This window comes from Miscanthus floridulus, chromosome 12, assembly GCF_019320115.1.
Source record: "Miscanthus floridulus cultivar M001 chromosome 12, ASM1932011v1, whole genome shotgun sequence".
Classification (NCBI taxonomy): Eukaryota; Viridiplantae; Streptophyta; class Magnoliopsida; order Poales; family Poaceae; genus Miscanthus; species Miscanthus floridulus.
In genome coordinates, this window is record NC_089591.1 from 76903389 (window position 1) to 76925120 (window position 21732).

At 44.4% G+C, this 21732-nt stretch overlaps 2 protein-coding genes across 7 annotated transcripts; both read right to left on the reverse strand.

Moving 5' to 3' along the window:
* Positions 1-333: 333 nt before the first annotated feature.
* On the reverse strand, positions 334-4242 carry LOC136496641 (ubiquitin C-terminal hydrolase 22-like). The gene is made up of 3 exons (XM_066492371.1): positions 3276-4242; positions 2277-2401; positions 334-1769 (listed from the first exon to the last, which is right to left on the reverse strand). The coding sequence occupies exons 1-3, from the start codon at positions 4073-4075 to the stop codon at positions 1006-1008; spliced, it is 1689 nt and encodes a 562-aa protein (XP_066348468.1). The 5' UTR covers positions 4076-4242; the 3' UTR covers positions 334-1005.
* Positions 4243-13762: 9520 nt separating this feature from the next.
* LOC136498607 (UPF0481 protein At3g47200-like) lies at positions 13763-21732 on the reverse strand. Of its 6 annotated transcripts, none has more exons than XM_066494491.1 (4): positions 21596-21732; positions 21169-21517; positions 17522-17696; positions 13763-15495 (listed from the first exon to the last, which is right to left on the reverse strand). In XM_066494491.1, exon 4 carries the CDS (start codon positions 15487-15489, stop codon positions 13894-13896), a length of 1596 nt encoding a protein of 531 aa, XP_066350588.1. In that variant the 5' UTR covers positions 15490-15495; positions 17522-17696; positions 21169-21517; positions 21596-21732; the 3' UTR covers positions 13763-13893. The 6 variants fall into 6 exon arrangements, with proteins under 6 accessions (XP_066350588.1, XP_066350591.1, XP_066350590.1 ...); XM_066494494.1 differs by lacking the exons at positions 21169-21517; positions 21596-21732 and adding exons at positions 18815-18886; positions 19152-19196; XM_066494493.1 differs by lacking the exon at positions 21596-21732 and having other exon boundaries at positions 21169-21576.

Below are 21732 nucleotides of genomic sequence, written 5' to 3' on the forward strand. Positions count from 1 at the left end.
TTCTCCTTTTCTCCTTCTCTCTTTTTCTCTGTAACATGCGCCTTCCCCTTCACCTATAAAAGGGGAAGTAGAACACCCCATGAAGGGCACGACTGAGCAGCTGAACAAACTCTCAGCACTTTTTCAATCCTTCCACCAAAGACCTAGGATCCGCTCCCTCTCTCGCCTATCTGTAACCCCTACTACAGACAGTGCCGGTAACACAAGCAAGCAACAGACTAAACGTAGGGACATTCTGCCCGAACCAGTATAATCCTGGTGTCCTCCGAACACACCATCCGGGCCAGATGCGCAAACTAGAAATTTACTAGCCGATGATCCGAAACACCGACAAGATGCAAAATGCAACTCGCATGATATCTCCATTCTCCATGTTCCTGCTCATCTCAGCCCTGTAATTTCCTTACATGCTTTTAACTTTAACATAAGGCAAGATTGGTGGACACTGTGATAACTGCTACAGATTTCAGCTCATCCATTAAAACCAAGACCAAGCAAAAAAAAACAAGGGTGTAATAGACAACGAACAGTATCAGCAAGAAAAACTCTACCTTCAGTCGAGCAAGAATGCAATTGGTGAAAGGAACACATTAAAAAATCGGTTCCCTTTATGTTTTCTTTCCACATTTTATACTCCTCTCCTTGCTCAATCCAATATTAAACACCAGCGCAACTGGTTAGAGCATTGTCACCTGTCACCACCACTGGTATCAAATAACGAAGCACTTGAGTTTTAAGGAAATCGCCATAAGAAATCCAATAACTCGATGCATAAATTCAAGCATATTCGCTTCGGCAGCTGTCCGTAAAGAAAATTGCCGGAAAAAGCTTCCCTCTGATTGGAACTATAGGTCAGTGGAGAATGAAAAACTTTGCCAGGCCATGGCCACACTGTGCATATGGTACGCATTTTTCCTCTTGATTAACAAACTACATGTGTATCTGATTCGGTGACAACTTTTTTTTTCTGGTGGTCTGGAGTACTGCCATCAATGTTTGCTTAGATCAGACTGTGGCTGCTCTTTCACAAGCTTTGTAGTAAAGTGTCTTCTGCACATAGAAGAGCATGTATGCCTGAGAAGTCCTGACAGTATGCTCCTCAACTCTGGTTACCCAGGCATCATCACATTTGTACCAATGATTGTTTAACCTCAGATATGTCACATAATGGCCAGCTTCTAGCTTACCACTATGTGTGATCACTGCAAATATTTCAAATTCTGATGACAATTCTGAAACTGCATCTGCATCACTAGCTTCTGCAGGAAATATGCGGTTACCATATCTACTTCTGAGAATAGATGATGACAAGTAAGGTGCCATGTCAAGGGAAAAGGGAAACTGAAAACAGTGATCAACTTTCCTTGACACCTTTTTGACTGATGAATGCTCAAATCTCTTTATGTGAAAGCAGGATACTAATGGAAGCCTGCGAATGGACATTTGCTTCAGGGACTCTTGCCTCTCGTTGCAGTGTTCACAGAAGAACTTTTGCTCAGCATCAAGTCTCTCTGACCTTGTAAACCGCTCCAAACACCTCATTAGTGTTGATACCTTGGAATTCACGCCAGCCAAGCCCCGTTCCCCATTGCGCACATGCGGCTTTGTGTTTGCAACACCAAAAGAACTGTTATCTCCAGCATCCATGTCCAAGGAAATGTCCATACAGGGCTCAAAAGTTGTGGATGTGAACCCACAGCTTGTGCATGTGACATCTGACCTCAGGATACCAGAAAACACTCTGTGGGCGATGCAACAGTCCCCATGGCCTATTATGAGAACAAATGACAGTGTTAGGATTTGACATTATCTGTGATTATTTTTACTCAAGACAAATCATGTTCCAACAAATCAAATGAAAAAGTTAACTCTACTTTATCCAAAAAAAATTGGGCTGATTTGATATTTGATCACCTAATAATACTGGAAAACTATCCTTTTCCTACTTGCCAATTTTGGTGAAAAAGCCAGGTTATCCTTCAAAGAGATGTGGAACCAACAGTAAAAAAATGTAACTAGTACTCACAAGTTTAGAGATTTGCTATTCTAACACATGGATCTAGCTGTGCTCGTCTAACACAGAAGTTTGAAAGTGTGCTCTTGTTACTCCTATTATTAGATCCACCACTATATAAAACAAAATGATCTGACCTTGATTTAGACAAACTAACTTGCAATCTAGAAACAAAACATCATATGTAGCCACTTGATACAGATTTCAGTTGGCAACATGTGCAAAGGTCTTTTATCCTGAAAGTAGCAAAAGAGAAGCGTACCTTGGGCATGTGACTTTTGTTGATCATCCTTTATATTTTCATGGATGTGGTCAAGGATGGAAATAAAGAATTCATGAGCATCCTGTTGCTCGTAGCTTGCGAGGTTTGATGCATGCTGCCACCAACTAAAAAATCACAATGATACTCAATAATCAGAAGAAATTTAAATACTTCTATTCAGGAGGTAGAATAAATAGATGTCATAATGTTTCCTATGCTCAGTCTCATATAGAAGACTAAAGCATGGAATTCATATGATCCAGATATCCTGAAACATGGGAACTGTAATAAAATCCATGCAACATAGATCAGGCGCCCCAGAATACCTAAAAACTGACCTGGCCAACTGTTACCTGCATTGAATTTGCAGATTTTCATGCATTTTATCACTTAAAAAAAATTTAGACAGTTTAATGACTGCTAAGCATGCCAGATGACTTAAGCAGTTAGGCCCAGTAAGGTTAACTTGAGAGCTTAAGGTTATATGTTCGATATAGGATAGGATGCCATGTCACCAACCAATTGTCATGTATTGAGACGTGTAACTGTTCCCCCTTTTCTACTAGCATTACAATAACATATAATGCTAAAAATGCCATGCCATGTCATCAATCAATTGCCATGTATTGAGATGTGTAACTGTTCTCTCTTTTCTACTAGCATTACAATAACATATATTAATGCTAAAAATGCCTCCCTCTTTAGTTGCACATTCTCTGCTCATTCCATTTTGTATTAAGTAGCTCCATTTGCAATCCTGCACGATCATTGTCTAGTTGAAATACAAGGCATATAATCCAAATAACACTGTAATGTATCTTTGCAAGCCAGAAATACAACCCAACATCTCAGGCAAGATTCCGTTCATTTTAGCTACCAAAATATTAACTTGGCTTTCCCAATACGCAATGGATCCAACAGAAAGGAAGGCAGCATGCTGCTATAAACCCGAAATGGCATCAACCATTGCGATTAGCGCGCGAGATCCAGAGTCCAGACCTATATAGAAACTTGGCGGGGCTGTACGGCATGCGCTCCCCGGAGAAGGCCGCGGAGTAGATCTCGTCGAGGTCACACGCGAGGCAGGCGACCCTGGCGGCGTCGGCGTCCGTGGCGCGGTGCCTGACGGGCGTGCGGCGCGGGCAGAGGAACCGGTTGTGGCGATCGCCGAGGAAGTAGTTCCGGAGCGGGGGCGCGTGGAGGAGCGCCTGGAGCACGGAGTTCATGAAGCAGGTGTTGCCGAGGTTGTTGAGCCCCCGGAGCCCCGCTGGCGCGGCGGCGGAGGCGGAGGTGGTGGGGTCCGCGGAGCTCATGAGCGCGAACTCGGCCGGATCTGGTGCCCACGCGCGGTAATCCACGCGCCGGCGCTTGCGGAGCGCCGCGGACGGGGACGGGGAGGCGGAGGGAGAGGGGAGGAGCGAGGAAGACTGGGCGAGGAAGACTGCGTGGTCGAAGTCGGGATCGTAGACCTGGTCTCCGCAGGCGGCGCAGAAGAGCTCGGCGCGGTCGACGTCGACGGTGATCTGGTGGCCGGGCCCCGCGGAGGCGGAGGCGTGCGAAGCGGCGTGGGAGGGGCAGAAGACGGCGGCGCAGGAGAGGCAGGCGTAGAGGCGGGAGGTGGGGGACGGGGCCGCGGCGGCGCAGGGCGAGCAGAGCGGCAGCTCGCGCGGGTCCCGCCGGATCTCGGGGCGGCCGAGCGGGCGCAGGCGCAGGCAGCGGCGGAGGAAGCGCAGCGGGCGCGAGGACAGGCGGTGCGCGGCGAGGTGCGGGCAGGGCGGGGGCGCCGACGGGGTGGACATCGGGGACGGGAAAGTGGGTGGGTTGGTGGGGACAGCGGCGGCTGCCGCGGGGGTGCGGGCGGGCCGGAGTGTGACGGCAGGTGATGCGGTGCGGGGACGGGGACGGGGACGGGGTGGAGGGAGGTGGCGGGGCGGTGGACGGGATGATGGTGGCGGTCGTGGAGATGGACGGTATATGGGTCATGGTCCATGCAGAGTCTCACTCTGGGTCGGAACTCCGAAGAAGCGGTTCAGGAACAGGGTGCACTACTGCAGTGCACTGCAGGATCAGCATCTGAACGGGCGATCAGGCTCTCCTCAGCTTTGCAAACTTGCAAACCATAGCATAAAAATTTAATTCGCATTCCACAATGAAGTTGACACTTGGGAGTTGGGACAGCTGAAATGTAGAGATTACGTGGGCCATCTGAGCATTTTGCTCTATTCATATCACTAAAATTTAGCTTACGATGATTTGTTGTGAGAGGAAAACACTGTTCGTTCGCTGAAATGTACTGCTGAGGTAGTGTTGCAGAAGAGGACGTAACTTTCTAGAATCGCACCTGAAATCTTCCAGGAAATCAGTCTAAAAGAACACTTTTATGAAGACGATTAACTCCACTGAATTACAGATGAATCATAGTTGCGTCATTCTCATTCAGTTCTTACAAACAACTTATTTACCCTTAATGAAAACTTAAAAAGAACTTATTTACAGTAAGCAACGTGCTCATCGCATCAACTGCTACAAAACTTACAGTAACTGAACGAGTGCATTGCTCCTCCTATTTACTCCTGTCTAACTGTCTTCATCAGGGCCTGAAATTTGTACAAATTACTACTGTTGCTGCTACATCTATTCTGGCGGATTAACATACGCCAGGACACCATAGACGGTTTGCACAATTGTGCAGACGAGGACGATGACTGCAGCAACTGCACCTGCAGCTAAGTAGCTAACCATGGGTTGCTGAAGTGATTCAGCCACAGCCATGGCATCCACCTGTTGATGCGGCTCTGATAGTGATCTTCCATAGTCTGGCACAGAGATTTCAAGTAATAGTTACCACAGAAATCGAAGCCACATCTTTACTGAGCAGCGGGCACGAGGACAGGCAGTGTGCGGCGAGGTGCGGTCAGGGCGGCGGCGCGGAGGGGGTGGACGTCGGGGAGGGGAGGGACCGGGGTGGGGACAGCGGCGGCCGCGGTGACTGGGTGGCCGGGTCGGGGCGGTGGTGCGGGTGCTGGTGGAGTTGTGGCACCAGTAGGTGGTGCGGGGGAGGTGGAGGTGGCGGTCTGATGGCGGTGGTGGGTTGGCGATAGTCTGATGGGTGACACCGTGACGGTATTGGGTTCATGGACTCGTGTAGTCGTCGGCAGAGGCGGAGCACTGCAAGATCGGGAGTTTCGGGACCTGGGTCCTGGCCTCCTGGGGTGCACGATCGAATTTTTTATATTTTAGCCCCTTTTTTAAAGTTTCTCACAAACGCTTGGAGGAAAGATTTCAGAAAATGGACCCTTAGCTCGGCGCCATTGATGCTGACGCCGAGCTAACACGTCTCGATGCCTAGCGTCCCTAACGCCGAGCTCCTAGGGCTCGGTAGGTGACATGGCAGCCGTAGATCTTGGCGCCGAGCTCTCTGTCATTTAACCCCGGCCCAACATTCCTGCCCGAGCGTTCTTCCTCTTCTTTCTCCTCCCTCTCGGGTTTTTTCTCTTCCCACTTCACCCTACCTCACGAATCGGTATATTGGACCTTAGAAACTTTGATTTGATCCATAGATCTTCGAGGGCAAGGTATTCTCGCTCCCCTCCTAGTTTTTTTCGCATCGATTCGGTATATATTAGTCGGATTTTTTAACGTAATAATCGTCATCACTTAGGGTTTCATTCTATCCCTCAATATATGTATTATACAACCGTAGGATGATGCCAAGACGTGAAAAAGTTAGCAAACCTAGGCATATGTAGTTATGTTATGGATTCATTGTTGTGCATCAAATGGAAACCCTAGGTTTAGGGTTTAATGTTAACTGCTTTCGGTTCTTAGAAAGAAATTTGTTGTATTGTAGTTATGGTTCTCATTGACATTTTATTTGTGATATTTTGATTTATATTTGTTAAATTACATCCGTTTTGTTAGATGCAAGAAATATTTTGTGAGGAGTTTTGGCGAAAACAGGGTCGTCCTCAAGAATTATACCCCGACGCGTCATGGCAAAGATGCCCCCGTCCCTCCTGACCTCCCTATCCCTAACTATGATTGTGGTTTTTCCGGTCCATATTTTTCAATCGAAACATCCAGACACAGCAGCACGTTGCTTCTACACATGCAGTCAGTTTTAATATAAGAAATTGTTTCCACTATCGTTTTTCTTTATTTGTGTAAGTATGATACTAATATTTTGTTGGAATCTCATTGTGTATGACCATGAGAGGTGCTTTTTCTTTCAGCGGATCGACGGTGCAGGCAAGTTTGATCCTAGGTACCTCCTTTTCGACGATTGGTTTAGAGGGAGACATCCACGTGAGCACTTCAAGCGATGGCTTCCACCCCCTAACCCTCCGCCAATAACGGCTAAGGAGAAGCACCTAGCCATAGTTAGACGACTCGAGGAACCTTCTCTGTGCGATTATGGAGATCAAGCTGCGATAAACCCTGAGAATACGTTGGAGTTTATGTGTCCAAACAAGCATGAAGTAAGTGCAAAGCATATGTGTTGAAATGTTGAGCTATATGTATTTATGTACTAATGTCTACTTATTTAGGTGTTTTTAATGGCAAAGTGTCGTTTCAAGGAGTGGTTGTATGGTCCTAAGAACCGATGGCCGGAAGAACCGCGAAAGGTTAAGGAAAAGAAGAAAGAAAGGGTAATTTACAAAGCACCTCCTGTCATGTGCGAATGTGGTGTTAAATCCAACTATGGCCTAGTCCCTTTGAAGATTGGAATAGGCCATTATTGCGGCCATATGGTCGAGTATGATGAGGTTGGTTATTTTTGTGGTAAACATGAAATCATATTTTGTTTCTTTTGCAAAGACATATATGATATAATTTTTTGTTTGTATAGAGCACTAGGAAATGCAGGCGGGAATATTATGATGGTCAAGCTAAGTTCTTGGATGAACTGAAGAAGAGGCAAGTAATTGCACAAAAGAGGGGATATGGACCTGACTACGTCAACCTATTCGTTAAACATTACAAAGAAAAGATGCATGAGTTTGCTAGACAACGCGGTATTTGTAACCCAATCGATGTTGGGCTTAACAAATGGGGATTGAAGAGACGGATGACGTTAGAGGAGGAGAGGGCAAGGAATAAGGCAAGGAAGGAGACAAGAGTACAGATGCAGGTCTTGAACGAGCATGCTGTTGCATTATGTGCCAGTGAGTGCTTGAAAGCATTTTTTTTCATCGCCTGATTTTAAATGTAATATAATCGCGTTGCTAACTGATTGCATTCCATACATGAAGGGATTGGTTGCAGCGAGGAACATGCCGTAGAGCTGGCTCGTGCAAGGTATGAGGAGAAGAGGTTAGATGAGCATAGATCGTGAGTTGGTCGCACTATTCAATTACCGATTGTGTTGTCTGATGAGGAGGACGAGGATGAGGACGACACTGTCAGACTGAGTGAGCTTATTGCTCGAGCAGAGGTGGGCTTCCAGGCACTAGGAGGCTGAGGACGATACTGGCAGACTGAGCGAAGCTCATCGCTCTAGTAGAGGCGGGCTTACAGGCAGAGGAGGCTGAGGAAGACACTACAGACTAAGCGAGCTCATCGGTCTAGCAGAGGCGGGCTTATAGGCGGAGGAGGATGACGACGCGTTCTTCACTCAGGCCACAGCGGCCGCAGATGAAGCGGAGGCCGCTTACTACAGGACGGCAGGCAGGTCAGAGCAACGCAGGTGAGCCTAGCCATAGCAACAGGGTTATAGTAGAGGACTGGTACTCGGATGATGAGTTGCTTACTCAGTATGTTTCAGACAGAGGATTTAGAAGTGCATTTTCCCCTATGTGTACTATCGGCACGTACTTCTAGTATTATTATGTTGTTTAATGTGGCATAGTATTGAACTTTTCATTATATGGTTGTTTTCATTATTTATGGTCTCAATATTCCGCTTAATGTTACGGACGTATTGAAATATTAACACGTGCTACAAATAAAACCTAACGACATACTGGCATTATATAATTCAACACACGAAACACATGAAATGGCATGTGAGAACATGTACCGTACCTAGGTATAGAGTGTGAAAAATACATAGATGTGGCATGTGAAAAAGATAAAGTCATCCTAGTAGTGTGGCCACATAGCAAATTGTGTTGCACCTTCTCCATAGTAGCCTCCCGTTGTTGTTTATGGTGGTGGCGGGGATGATGGGGGAGGCCCCTTGTTCTTGTGGTTAGGGCAGGTGCAATATGAATCATTACAGAGTGTCTCCTGTAAATCGACACCATTGTTATTGTCGCCTTGTCCGTTGTCCTTGTAACCGCTGCTAACTTCCCTTTCTAGATCGAAGATACGGTCCAGTAGGTAGTAGATGTACTCCGCATACGGATAAATAGGTCGATGATCAACCCACCTACTGAACCCATAGTTTTTTTCGGCCAAGGAAGACTATAATAAGTATGTCGTGTAAGTTATATACAAGAGAAACATATTGAAGAAACAAATAGTAATAGCAATTACCCATGTTCGTGGGCATTTAAAGAAACGACGACCTCCATCTATTCCCTCGGTGAACATCTGCACTAGACAGTCCTCACCATGCATGCATTTTGGCCACTCTTCTTTCCTTTCATCATATCCTCTCAATGGTGCATCTTTGGTGAAATCATGTTTGCTCTCAACTAAGAACCTCTCATAAAGAGCTTCCTCAAAGAAATCGGGACCAAGAGGACCCTCCCACCTAATGGTAGTTCCCTTCCTCTTTTCTCTCCCTATGGACGACCCTCTAGACATTGGTACTGCAACGAAAGAAAATGTCGAGGAGTGTTCTTCTTCCTTGTTGTGTGTGTGAATAAGAGGGAGTGAGTGGTTATTTATAGGTTGAGAGGAGGAATGGAGGCCTCTCAATGTGTCATGTCAGTGATCCGTGTGCCTCTTCACCTCAGCTCTTGAATCAAACAGTCATAAGATGGATGATAGAGATAGACTAGAGTTGTGCTTCCTTGCATGTCAGTACTATGTCAGTGATGTGATAAATCGTTGTTGTCCTTGTATCTGAAAAGTCTATTTTTATTGTCTGAAAAGCATAGAATCGTTCACTGTTGCTTGGTAACCCTAGATTCATTTACAAAGCATATGTACTATACGTTTGGATTATACACGTTCTAACAAATTTATAGTTAATCTGTGTACTATATTTATGCCTTTTTAGCAGTGTAGTATGATTAATGATTCACGAAAAAAATTTGCAAGAGTTTCCCTTATTTTAGGAGCATCCACAGTTATAAACAGAGACATCATTATATATTCCAACTATTTAATCATCCAAGGAGCAAAATGCAACCACAACGAACATCACAACCAACATAATATATCATGCATAGTCCAAATAGTCTACAATGTCCATACAGTCTCAAATAGTTATAAAAAAGTAAATACAAAATCTATAATTGTGCATACTAACAACTACCACATCTCTCACTGTCTCCTACTCTTTACCCTTGTGACCGAGAGCGCTCGTACCTGGAGTGTAAGGGTCACGCGGACGACGTCGCCTAGTGCCTAGAGGCGGTGTAGGATGAGTCGAGGGAGCGTCATGGAGCTGAGAGGGGCCAAGCTCCTCGTGCCTCTTGTCCACGTCATCGTCCTCGTCCCCGTCCCCTGTAGCTACTTGGCTAAATAAACCCAAGCCTCCTCTGCCTGTGGAAGGAACATACACGTCTTACGTCGTGTCTGTCCTGCAACCACAACGACTAGCCGCACGGCGTAGACGACGTGACAGCCTCTGTTGTACAAAACTATGTTAACTCAAACAATCTAACATGTTAATGATATGTTTGAAATAATATTTTTAATCTTACATCCAGAAAGCCAAGCATGTACTCGTTCCTGACTCTCAGCCGAATGCACTCAATCTCTTCAACTGAGCATTTGAGTGTATTGCCCTACAACAAAGTTCTCAGTAATAATACTTCTGAACAGATAGCAATAGGTTTTGTTTTCTTTTATACAAGAATCTAACCTATTATAAGGGTTATACGGCTTGAAGGTGGCACTAACTAAAATAGATAGCTCCTAATGTCGGTCCAATAACGTCTAATGTAATGTTGTGCAACTTAACGTAGAAAAATAAGGCAATTGGCTTACCACTCTATCCAAGATCGGTCCTGCCTCCATCTGCCTTTGCCTTCCTGCACGAGTCGATTGGTCGTACGTTGTGTCTTCATCGTTGGAGGACTTGATGTCGGCGTAGTCATCTTCTATCCACTGTACCCTCAGCCTGCAACGTGTCGCACACTGATACCAAGCTTGGTACCGCCTGAACTCATGGTTCGTGTGCGGCTCGTTGTTGTCGTCCACATTGTCGTGCATCTCCTCCCATTGCTCAATGAAGGACTGGTAGTGCCTCTCCCAGTCAAAAATCTTCTTGTTCTTCTGACGATCCAACTTACACGTATGTCATCGTTACTTGAATTCATATACATGTCACCATATTACTAGAAATGGACCATCACGAGACATTTGAAATGTCAAAACACTTACTTGTCCTCAAGCCATCGAGCAGCCTCCTGGAATAGATCAAAGTTACCCTTCACACCATCCTTTCGGAGTAGATTCTCGGCAAGGTGCCAAGTACACCAACGATGGTGCAAAGGTGCATACCCCTCTATCTACTCTCGTACGGCATTAAGCATGCCCTGGTGCCTATCAGATATGACGCCAACCTTCCTTGTCAGGCCCAACCACGTGTATCCAGACTAGCCTCAACTGTCATTATTCTCCTTCTCAACCAAAGCAAATGCCAAAGAAACCAACTTGTTATTCGCGTCACAGGATATGGCTATAAGAAGTGTGCTCTGGTATTTGCCAATTAAGAACGTACCATCAATGGAGAAGACGGGACGACAGTGCCTAAAGGCGTCGACACACTGAGGGAAGCACCAGAAAGCATGGAAGAATATCTGCCTCCCATACTTCCATGCATTTGGTTTTGGGATGTACTCATAATGCATGCCTGGATTCACCGCTTTGATTGCATTGAAAAGAACTGGCAGCTGCTCATACCCATCCTCCCAGTCCCCATATATCATCTTCCACGCTCGCTGCTTAGCCCTCCATGCTTTACCATAAGTTATCACATAACCTCCATACAACGCATCAACGGTCCTAATAATTGTCCTCACCTTCATGTTGGGTTCTCCCTATAAAATTCCCATCAACCGCTTGGTAATGAGGGTAGATGTCAACTGTCGATGCCTCAGTGTTAGCTTATGGTCAGCACAATTGTGTGGCCCAACAACTTTTGTGATCTTCTATTTTCCGGTTACCTATTGCTTCCTTGCACAAACTCTCCATGGGCAACGTTCCTTGTCACACACAACTATGTAACAATGCTCTGTATATGAATGCAATACCTTGTAAGGTCTCTTTCGTATCACTACAAAAGCCTACAACCACCTCTTCAAAGCAGGGAGGTCATTGAACACCCTCCCATTCTCAATTACCATGTTAGGACTGGCCTCAGGAGCTTCTAGGAGCTCATCATCACGTCCTTCTATAAACGCCTGATCGGAATGAGCAAGATCGCTGAACTCGTGAACTCTAGGATCACGGCGGCCGGGAAAGATACGCCTCATCATCTCAATATCACTCTCCGTCAGCTCTCCAACAGGGCGATCATCATCAGAATCAAGAGCCATAGCCATCTTATATGGCTCCGAATCATGCATAATTTCAACACTATTAGAGCCATAGAATCCATCTCCAAAGTGCACTTGCGCAGCAATAGGGGGGCACATCCACATTCTCAGGAATGTCTCCTGCAACATCAGTAGAGAAATGAGGAAAGAATGAAAGAAATAGATGTAAGGAACGGGGTAAGCTCCCAAAAACCATGCGGTTAAGACACTTACTCGGATAATTCTGTGTCAAAGGGATCTCATAAGGAGGATCTGCCACGGAAACATGAGTCTAACAATTATCTCCAACTACCGCATTGGGGGCAGATTGAGCATCGAGAACTTTAGGTGCACTCTCCACATGCAAATCAGGTTCCAGAATGGGAGGGTCAATGTGTGCCTGATGATCCATTGCTGGGGTAAACCCATGAGGGATGGGATCAACTAACACCCGACGCACAACCACGTCCAAACATTGCAGCTGGCTCTTCATAGCCGATCTCACATAGTTCTCCCACTGATCCGCACAACCAATTGAGATCATTTGCCTGAAGATGTTGGGAAGAGAACCTAGGTGCAGTACACCATCAACTGCAATGCCATCATCTCCAAGGCAATGCAGCTCCTCCCAAGCCCTTGCAACCATCTCGCTAAATGAAGGCCTATCATTGAATAGCATATGCACGCTTTGTATGTCAACAAACTCAACATATCCAAAGCGATAGCTTTCAACGGTGCCTCCATGATATATGGTCACTAGGTTGTCCATCTAGTTCAAATACGTAACGAAACACATGTCCTTTAGTCCAAATTAGACGATAGATAGTACCTAACAAGTACTTTCTAACTACAAACTAAGTAAATAAGATAATAACTGCATATATATATACAGTGTACTCACTAAATAGCTAAATCATATTTAGTTAACTAAATATATAACTACATATCTAAGTACTATCTAACTATATTTATGTACCTATGTATTTATGTTTCTATCTATCTACATATATATCTCACTAGATCACTAACTAAATCAACTACCTGAGTCATCACATTAACTAGTAAATAATAAATGTCAACTAAATAGGTACATTGCATATTCATAATTTTTACCTTTCCAACGATTGATCCGCGGACGCCGACGGAGTCGCAGTGGACGATGGGCGTGGGTTAGGCCGACGATCCGGGCCGGCGGTGGCACGACCGGCTGCTGCAGATGGCGGGGTCGGTGGTGGCGTGGGCGACGACAGCGGTGGCGCGCGGTGGGCGCGGGATGCCCAGGGCTCCGCGCGGCGAGTCCGTCTCGACGGGTGCGGGAGGCACGGCGGCCGCGGCCGGCGGTGGAGGGCGGCAAGACGGGGCGAGGAGAGGGTGCGGCGCGGCCACAGGAACCGGCGAGGGGACCGAGGCGCGGGCGGAGGGGCGCTGGACGCGGCGCGGCGCGCGGGGGGGGGGGGGGGGGGCGGCCACGGGGCGCTCCTGCACACCGAGGGGCGGCGGCCGCGGTGGCGCTCGGCGGGCTCAGGGTGCAGGCGCGGGCGCGGTGGCGCGGCGTGGGCGCGGCCACGGCGCGGCGCGGGCGAGGGCGGCTGGTGGAGGTGCGGGCGGCGACGGCAGCGAAGCTCGGCTCTGCTCTGCTAGGTCGAGAGAGGGAGAGGAAGAGAGGCGCGGGGCCCATAGGTAATGAAGGCTCGGCGCCAGCCACTACGGCGTCAAGATCTACGACGCCGAGCTCGGCGCCAGAGTGGCTGGCGCCGAGCTCCCTGCCATGTCACTTACCGAGCCCAGGAGCTCGGCGCTAGGGAGCTTCACATATAGGTTCATGTAGGTTTAAGTAAGTGCATTCTTCACGAAGCTTCACATTTCATGTTGTATCACCAAAAAAAACAAGCGTCCAGTTTATAGAGCAGGGAGTACGACAAACAACCGCTTCAGAGATACATGTCGGACTCATATTCACCGCCGTGCCTGTTAGGCTGGTATTAAAACCGGCTGATAAGCCTACTGAAGTTGATTTGTTGTGAGAGAAAAATACTGTAGATTATAGCTAATAAGCCGGCCGATAAGTTCAAGCGAACAGGAAATGCAGCTAAGCCCAACCAAGGATTACTGAAGTGATTTAACCAAAGCCAAGCCATCCAACGATTCAGACGACTCTGGTAATAGGTTTCCATCGTCAAGCAGAGAGACTTCAAGTAATACTGGCCATTGAAATCAAAGACTACGTCTTTGCTGAGCAGCGTGAACAGATCCGAAACCATTTCATCACTGTCAAGATGATGCATGATGATCTCTTCTTTTGCAAGCACTGTAACATCTTCAGGCATACTAATTAGCTGAGACAGGAACACAATATAGACTGTGAAGTCGTCCCCAAATTGAGGGCATGTTTGCTCAAAAGCAATAAGGTTCCTGAATAAGGTCCCCGTGTACTCATCTACTATAATGCATGGGATTTCCACTGTACCATTTGTAAACTTAACATCCAACAAGGAATGGGGATTGAAATTGTCATAATAACGCTTCTTAAATTTGACTCCAGCCTCTAGATACTGTGATGTCCTGCGCCAACGGTTTAGAGCCTGACCACCTTGTAGGTAATCCACCTCCTGGCAGGGAGGAAAGCTTGGGTCATTCGCCTCGAGATCATGACCAATCTTGAGATACTTCCGTCCCAAAATACGAAACATGTCAAAGTACCGGGAGCGACTGTCATAAAAGTGTTCATTTTCTGATCTCCTGCTAGGCCTGAAGTACATATGACACAAGTGAAGCAAATGATGGAAATCTTTTGGTCGATCTGATTCTGAGATTGCTTTTGGGTACCATCGCAAGGCAGTTTCCACAAATATGACTATCTCGACAGTCCAGTTAGAAGCGGAAGCTGAAGCTTCTGTACCAGCTACTAGCTCAAATATTTTGCTGACAATTAAGAATGGTATTTGGTTTTCTAGCAGAAAGAGGTCATGATTAAGAAAACGAATAAACCACTGTCCAGATTGCTCGTTTTGTTGGTCACATTCAACTCTATTCAGGTCTTCGTCTTGATTTGTTGGACTGTCCCCGGTGTTCGATACACTGTCTCCTGCATGCTCTGGATATTGCGTTCCTGCAGTGGGTGCTGAAAGCCCTTTACTCCCACCCAAGCCGACCAGACTGAAACACCCATCTAGCAATAGCATCTGTAAAAACTCCTCCGTACCCATTTTGATGTCATCAGAGTAGCAATTTCTTGCCTGTTTTGATAGTTCCTGAAGTGTGGTCGGGTAATCCAGCAAACTTTTCCTACAGTTCAGTTTAAGAATTTCATCAAGAAATCCCCATTTCATCTTCTCCATGCCTCGTAGCCTGGCAACCCCATTGTGATATGGGCCAATAGACAACATGAATGGTTCATAAGAGAACTTGTCAACTTCACGGATGTGTTGCTGAACTTTATGGATCATGCAAAATTTCGATCCCATGTCAGGCATATCACCAAGTGACCAACAGTAATCAAGCTCCCTCTTCATGGAGCTCACCAATCGACCAATATTTACGACCTTGTTCTTTCCAGTTTCTTTTTGGCTCAGAGACATCCTTACCTGTTATAGTGTCAATTGATTAGTCCACCTGTATGAATATATTATAGATAATGATAGATATAATTTATTTAACAAAGGAAGAAAAACAAAAAGGAAAAGACACTTGCGAATCACTAACTAGGGGGAGGTAGGCAGGTAGCTAGACTTTGCTTTATGAATAAGCATGGGAAACAAACTCGGCAAGCTTTCAGATACGAGAAGAAACTAAGAAGTTGGTCACAGGCTCACAGCAGTTAGGTGATTAATAGCAATTTCAGTATTCAAATATTGATCCGAGAAATTTTGGAAGCTTTCCAGCATTCTAGAAATAAGTGATAATTGATTGAGGCTTTTGGCTTCCACAATGAAGGAATGAAATTGACTGACAGAACTGTGCCAATACTAAAATTCACCCCTGTTGGCCATCTGAAAATGGCTGAAATATTATTTCATATATAGCCTAGTCCGAAAACTGTAAATATGAATTCTACCTCCAGTCATGACATTTTGACGTATTCCATACCAATTAGTGGCATCAAAGAATAGGATCATCTTCAAAATCAATACTTTTTACTGATTCTTTTGTGTAGTACATGTCTACAAAACATTTGGTCTAGATCCTCACCAAAAAAGAAATGGCCATCATCGTGAGAATTTAAACTTGAGGAATTCTTAACATATTACACAAATCATACACCTAAAGTAATAAGAGTCCAGAAAAAAAAATCAGTTAAGATGCCAGATCTGGTAATCTAAATAGATCCTATGCAACAGGAATTAGTTCACAGAGGATGAGTGAAGGGATAGAACTTACCATGCTTGCTTAGTACGAAGGAGGAGAAATGGGAAATGCAGATAAACTAGCATTCCCCTTTTTATGCGATATAAACAAGAGGACCGATAAACAACTGTAATGGAAGGGGGTGGGGGTGGAATGAGTCAAGGCTGGAAAGACAGAACTGCCCTTTACTATTCATTTCCTTTGGTACATGCTCTTTCAAATGCTGTCATGCTGATATGTCCGGCACACAATGGTTCCTAATTTTGGCCCGAGTTTTTTTCGTGAATATGCGAAAAAATTTGGTCTGGTTAAAAGCAGTTCCGATCCATGACAACAACAACAACAACAAAAAAAAGCTCAGCTTTCCATTAGACGTATGAATGAGGTATCTGTTGCCATTGAACTCTGCTTGTTTTCCCATTAAACTGCCAACTCCCAAAATTAAGAACGCCCTTAAACTCGCTGGCCTCACAATGGTTAATGAGCTATTAATTGAGCTTTCCTAAGGTGCTACTTCTAGCTTCTCTCGGACACGTTACATGTTTAAAGATATTGATTCCTTATCTTCGTAATAATGGAAAATATCAACGTGCTTAAATCGAAGACAGCTGTCGAGAGAATGCAGGCAGCGAGGTTCGATCCTACTACTATGCCGAAGTCCCATGATCGACATAAACAGAGAAAGAGAGACTGCTCCGGCTTTAAATAGGCCATGGCAGCCTTCGTCAATACATCAAATTGAGAGGTCTCTCAGCTCCAAGAAAATGAGTCCAAAATCTTCTCTGATTTTCGTATTTCTGACAAGCACGCTGCTCATTTCGTTCGTTTCATCACGTCATGTTCCAGTAGCAGCTCCAGCGGGAGTTGGGGTCTGGGTGATCGGAGCAGACAACTCTTCTGGCGAGGAAGGAAGAGGTAACTTAATAAATCATAATGATGTATGATGTGTGATGGGTTTTATGCCACTGTTTTGTTGCTTTTGCGATCGAACTGAAATGATAAAGGGAACATGAACGTGAGATTGTGGAATGCAACTGCAAACAGTACCCCCAAATTCCTGTGAAAACTTTTTACAATCTAAAAAAGTGTAATTTTTTGTTAAGTGTTTATTTGTGTCTTTGTTAACGTCGAGTTTACATATAAATGTATCAGAGATGCTTTTGAAGAAAATCTGCATGACTAACAAAACCTTCTGTCCAATTCTGAAACACCAAGCTGACTTTCAGTTATATACTTATATCTTTATTCAGGGGCAAGAATGCACACCTGAATGGGCGAGAAGAGAAGACTATTCTTGGCGGACCCAATAATTTTACTTATCCCCGGCACCTTCCCCCATGCATGTCAAGGAAGTGCTGAGGACGGCATTTGCCAGCCATCGCAAATACCAAGATTACCTTGTAACCAGCAAAAGGGTTTCCTTCTCGTTTTAAAGTTTAACCTGAAATGTAAGAATAAGATAAGGACTGTTTAACTGGTGATATAAACCAGGCGTGTATGTCAGAGGTGTGTCTTTGAATATCAACTAAGTATCCTTTATCTTCAATACTGTCCTACTGATCAATTAAGCAGAAAAAAATAAGAAAACAAAATAACATGCGGATGGAGGATATGAACCCGCACCACCACAATATGCCACTACAAGCAAGTATGAGGTTTACCCCCACATGGCTCAAGGGTCACACTTCAGCAAGTTTGGAATTCAAACCGAACAAAAAAAGTCCGAACACTGTTTTCCCTAAAATTTAGGTTGCCAGCCTTAAACAAAGATTTCGTTTGACCTCAAGTTTCTATATTGTACCAAAATTTGAATCGCTGGTTAAAAGAGTTCTGTGTTCTGAATGTACATGATGCATATATTCACATCCTAACAATAATATTCAGGCTGCAAGAGAGTGGATCCCCTCTATTTTAAGTATAATATATACATGCATATCATCTTACACATCCCAATCTAGTAGTATCCACTATTTTAAGGATATATTCTGGCATATGTTGTCACCCCTCCCAATTTAGCCCAACCACAATGTAGTGCATGCTTGAATGGAAGACTCCATGGGAACAGTTTCCATTGGATTCAGAAAAATGGACATGTTCCAAACAAGAGCGTACTAGGAAGATGAGCTAGCTTAGTTGGTCAAGGGCCCAAACAAGAGCATACTAGGAAGCTGAGCTAGCTTAGTTGGTCAAGGGTATGGATGTATGCCTAAACCATCCGGGTTTAAGTCCTCATCGAGGCAAATTTAGGTGCCAATTTTCTTCTTAATAAAATGCCACCTAGTTCCTCTTAGGTTGGTCTAGTTTTTTTTTTAACAGGGCCTTCTAGCAAAGAACCTGGTGTTGTAAGACAGTATTTAAATGAATACTGTAAAATGGTAGGAGTGATCTTGCAAAAGCTCAAATCAGAAACAGGTGCATTACATTTTAAGAACATTGGAAAGTGAAATTGAGTTCATGAGATGACAATTCTGTTAAGTGAATGAGTTATGGACGTATAGTGGTATTAAATATTTTCCTTTCTAAAGACAAAGACATACTTTAAAGGAAGTGGTTCTCTACCTCCATAGTCTTGAGTAGAGATTCCTTGTCATTTATGTAGATCAAGAGAGAAATTCCAGGGTGCGCAAACATCTAGAATTTGAGTTTAACAACAATGGGTGTAATTCAGCAACTTATTCTGCCGGTTCAACATATGCTAAAACAGTATATATTGTTTGAACGACAGTGCACAGAAGCATGACTGCAGCTGCTAGCACAGCTAGTACCAACCATGGATTACTGCAATGGTTAAGCCAAAGCCATGCCAAATCCATCTGTTTAGCCAACTCTGGTAGTGAGTTTCCAATTCATGACCCAAAGATTTTAGATAGTACTGCTTGTCAGCATAGAAAACTACCTGTTTACTGAGCCTAGTAAATAGCTGTGATACCTCGGCATCATTATCCAACACATGAAGAATGATCCCTTTCCCCACGAGTAGTGTTGCATCATCAGATGTGTTGATAAGCTGAGACATAACGGATATATAAGCAGTGAAGTCGTTACCTAACCCAGGGTTAGTTTGCTCAAATGCAATTACGTTCTTGAAAAGGGATTCAGTATTCTCATCTATTGCCAGAAAGGGAATTTCTATGGTTCTGCTGCTGAATTTCATGTCCAAGAGAGAGTGCTTATTGTTTTCATCGTAAACTCTTTTCTCCAACTTGATTCCAGCTTCATGATACTGTGATGCTGTGCGCCACCGGGATGGCAACTGTCCCTGCTCGGAAACAATCTTTCTGTTGGATTGGTAAAAGTTTTTGCTCATTTTCCTCAGGCTTGGTACCAAACGTGAAACAATTATGCACATTATGAACAAGGCGATGCAAATACCTGACCTTTTCCTTTTTCTTTTGGCTTCGAGTTAACTCACGGCTTGGTCTGAAATATATATGACACAGGTGGAGCAGGTGGTGAAACTTTTTGGGTCTATTGAATTCTTGGATGCCATTTGGAAATTGACGCAAGATATCTTCTACACATTCAACATTTTTTTCTTTAAGTACTGCTTGGGTCAGTCCATTGCTTACAGCTTGCTCGTAAACTGTCTCTATTATGAAGAAAGGCATTTGGTTTTCTAGCAAAAATAAGTCATGCCAGGCATAGTTGGCATACCAGTCTGCAACCATGTTGCAGTCATATTGGTGATGATGGACACTTTGAGCACAGTATCTTCGATCATACCTGGTCTCCATTTGACAGTTGCTTAACTCAATTTCGTGCACTGAATTCTCAGATGCACGTTCATGTTTACTCCTTTGGCTCTCGGCAATTTGATCAGAATGTACACCAATTTCTTCTATAATACTGTTACCTGCTCCTTGATTAGTAACTTCAGCAGATTGAGTCTCAATTGACCTAGCAGCCAAAATAGTTCCATCGACTTTTACTAAGATGAAGCTCGAATCAAGTAACAGCATCTGCAGAAATAATTTTCTGTCCACGCCTATGTCCTCTGGATAACAGCTTCTAGCCTGTTTTGCTACTTTAGATATTGCTCTTAGGTAACCCTGCAAACTCACTTTACAATTGAGTTTCAGAATGTAGTCTAAACTTTTCCACTTCTCCTTTTCCATCGCAGCCAGATTTTGAGATCCATGGTGATAAGGACCAATCGATAAAACTATTGGCTCGTATGAGCTTTTGTCAACCTCAAACATATGCTGAGGAACTTTGTGGATTGAAAACAGCCTATTTACATTGTCAGATTCATAGGCTTCCCAAAAGGAATCTATTTCTTTGGTGACGTGTCTGACCATCTTATCCATATCTACAAAATCGGCTTGACAGTTTTTACCAAGAGTCATTGATAGCTCTGTATATGAAAGCCAATAGATAAGCACAATCGAATATGATTTGAAAGGACTGGATTCTTTATCTGAAGTCCTAAATTAATAGGTAAATATTGGCACTGTTAGGTTTCCCTCGAATAAGTTGGCCACATATACAAAATGAAACCTACTGAATGAAATCACGGTGGTGTAACTGAGTAAATACAAAAGAAAAAGGGTGTTCCTGAATTAATGGAGCAAGTATCGCTAACAGTAATTATGTTAAATTGATAGAAAGTGAGAAATTGGTGTCGGAGCAATTATGTTAAATTATGACTTGCACGAAATTGGAAGGGGGGTTCTTAATCTTTTAATTTAGGGAAGAAAAAGGCTTAGATAAACATCCGAAGATAGCTCAGGAAATCCCCAACTCCTTATATTCCTAACGGTTTGAATTACACACGCAGTCTTTGCAAATTCAAATCCATTCCTACCAAATGAAGAATCCCTCTTAAACAGTGCCAAGTTTTTCTCCTGATTATTCTAGCAAACCTACATAATAGCAGAATGACACAAAAAAGGCACAAAAGATAAAGAACTCACTTGAGATTTCTTCAGATCTTTGTTCAAAATCGATTGCTCCGAGATTAGGTCTGCCTACGTCGGCGGAGCCTCGACAATTGCAGTGCGACGGTGTCAGGAGAGAAGCGCATTCGGGTGGGTAGAATATACGAGAACAACGAGTCTGGACCCTGGGCTTGGGTTATGGCCACTACGAGTTTTCCATCAATTACGGGGTGACTGGTTCAAGATCTGTTAGCATTTGAGTTCCGAAGTGTGCGGATGTTTGCGATCTCTGAAAAGACGTCAATCGTTGATTGAAAAGGTTGGTAAAAGATTGCCGGGTGGCAAGGACGCCTACTCGATGCCCACCTACTTCATCTCCATCTTCCTGCAATCCCGCATTCAGCGTGGGCTTAAAAAGAAATCGACTGGAAAGGGAAAAAACAAGACAAACAAAGGTCATTACCTTGTCAACTAGGGTCTAGTAAAGTGGCTGAAGAAGTTAGGAGAGCTAGGTATCCCGACCCGGACCTACAAACAAAGGAGTCGCTTCAAGAGTGTTGGCTCCAAACCTCTACAACCTTGTCAAACGAAAGAATATAG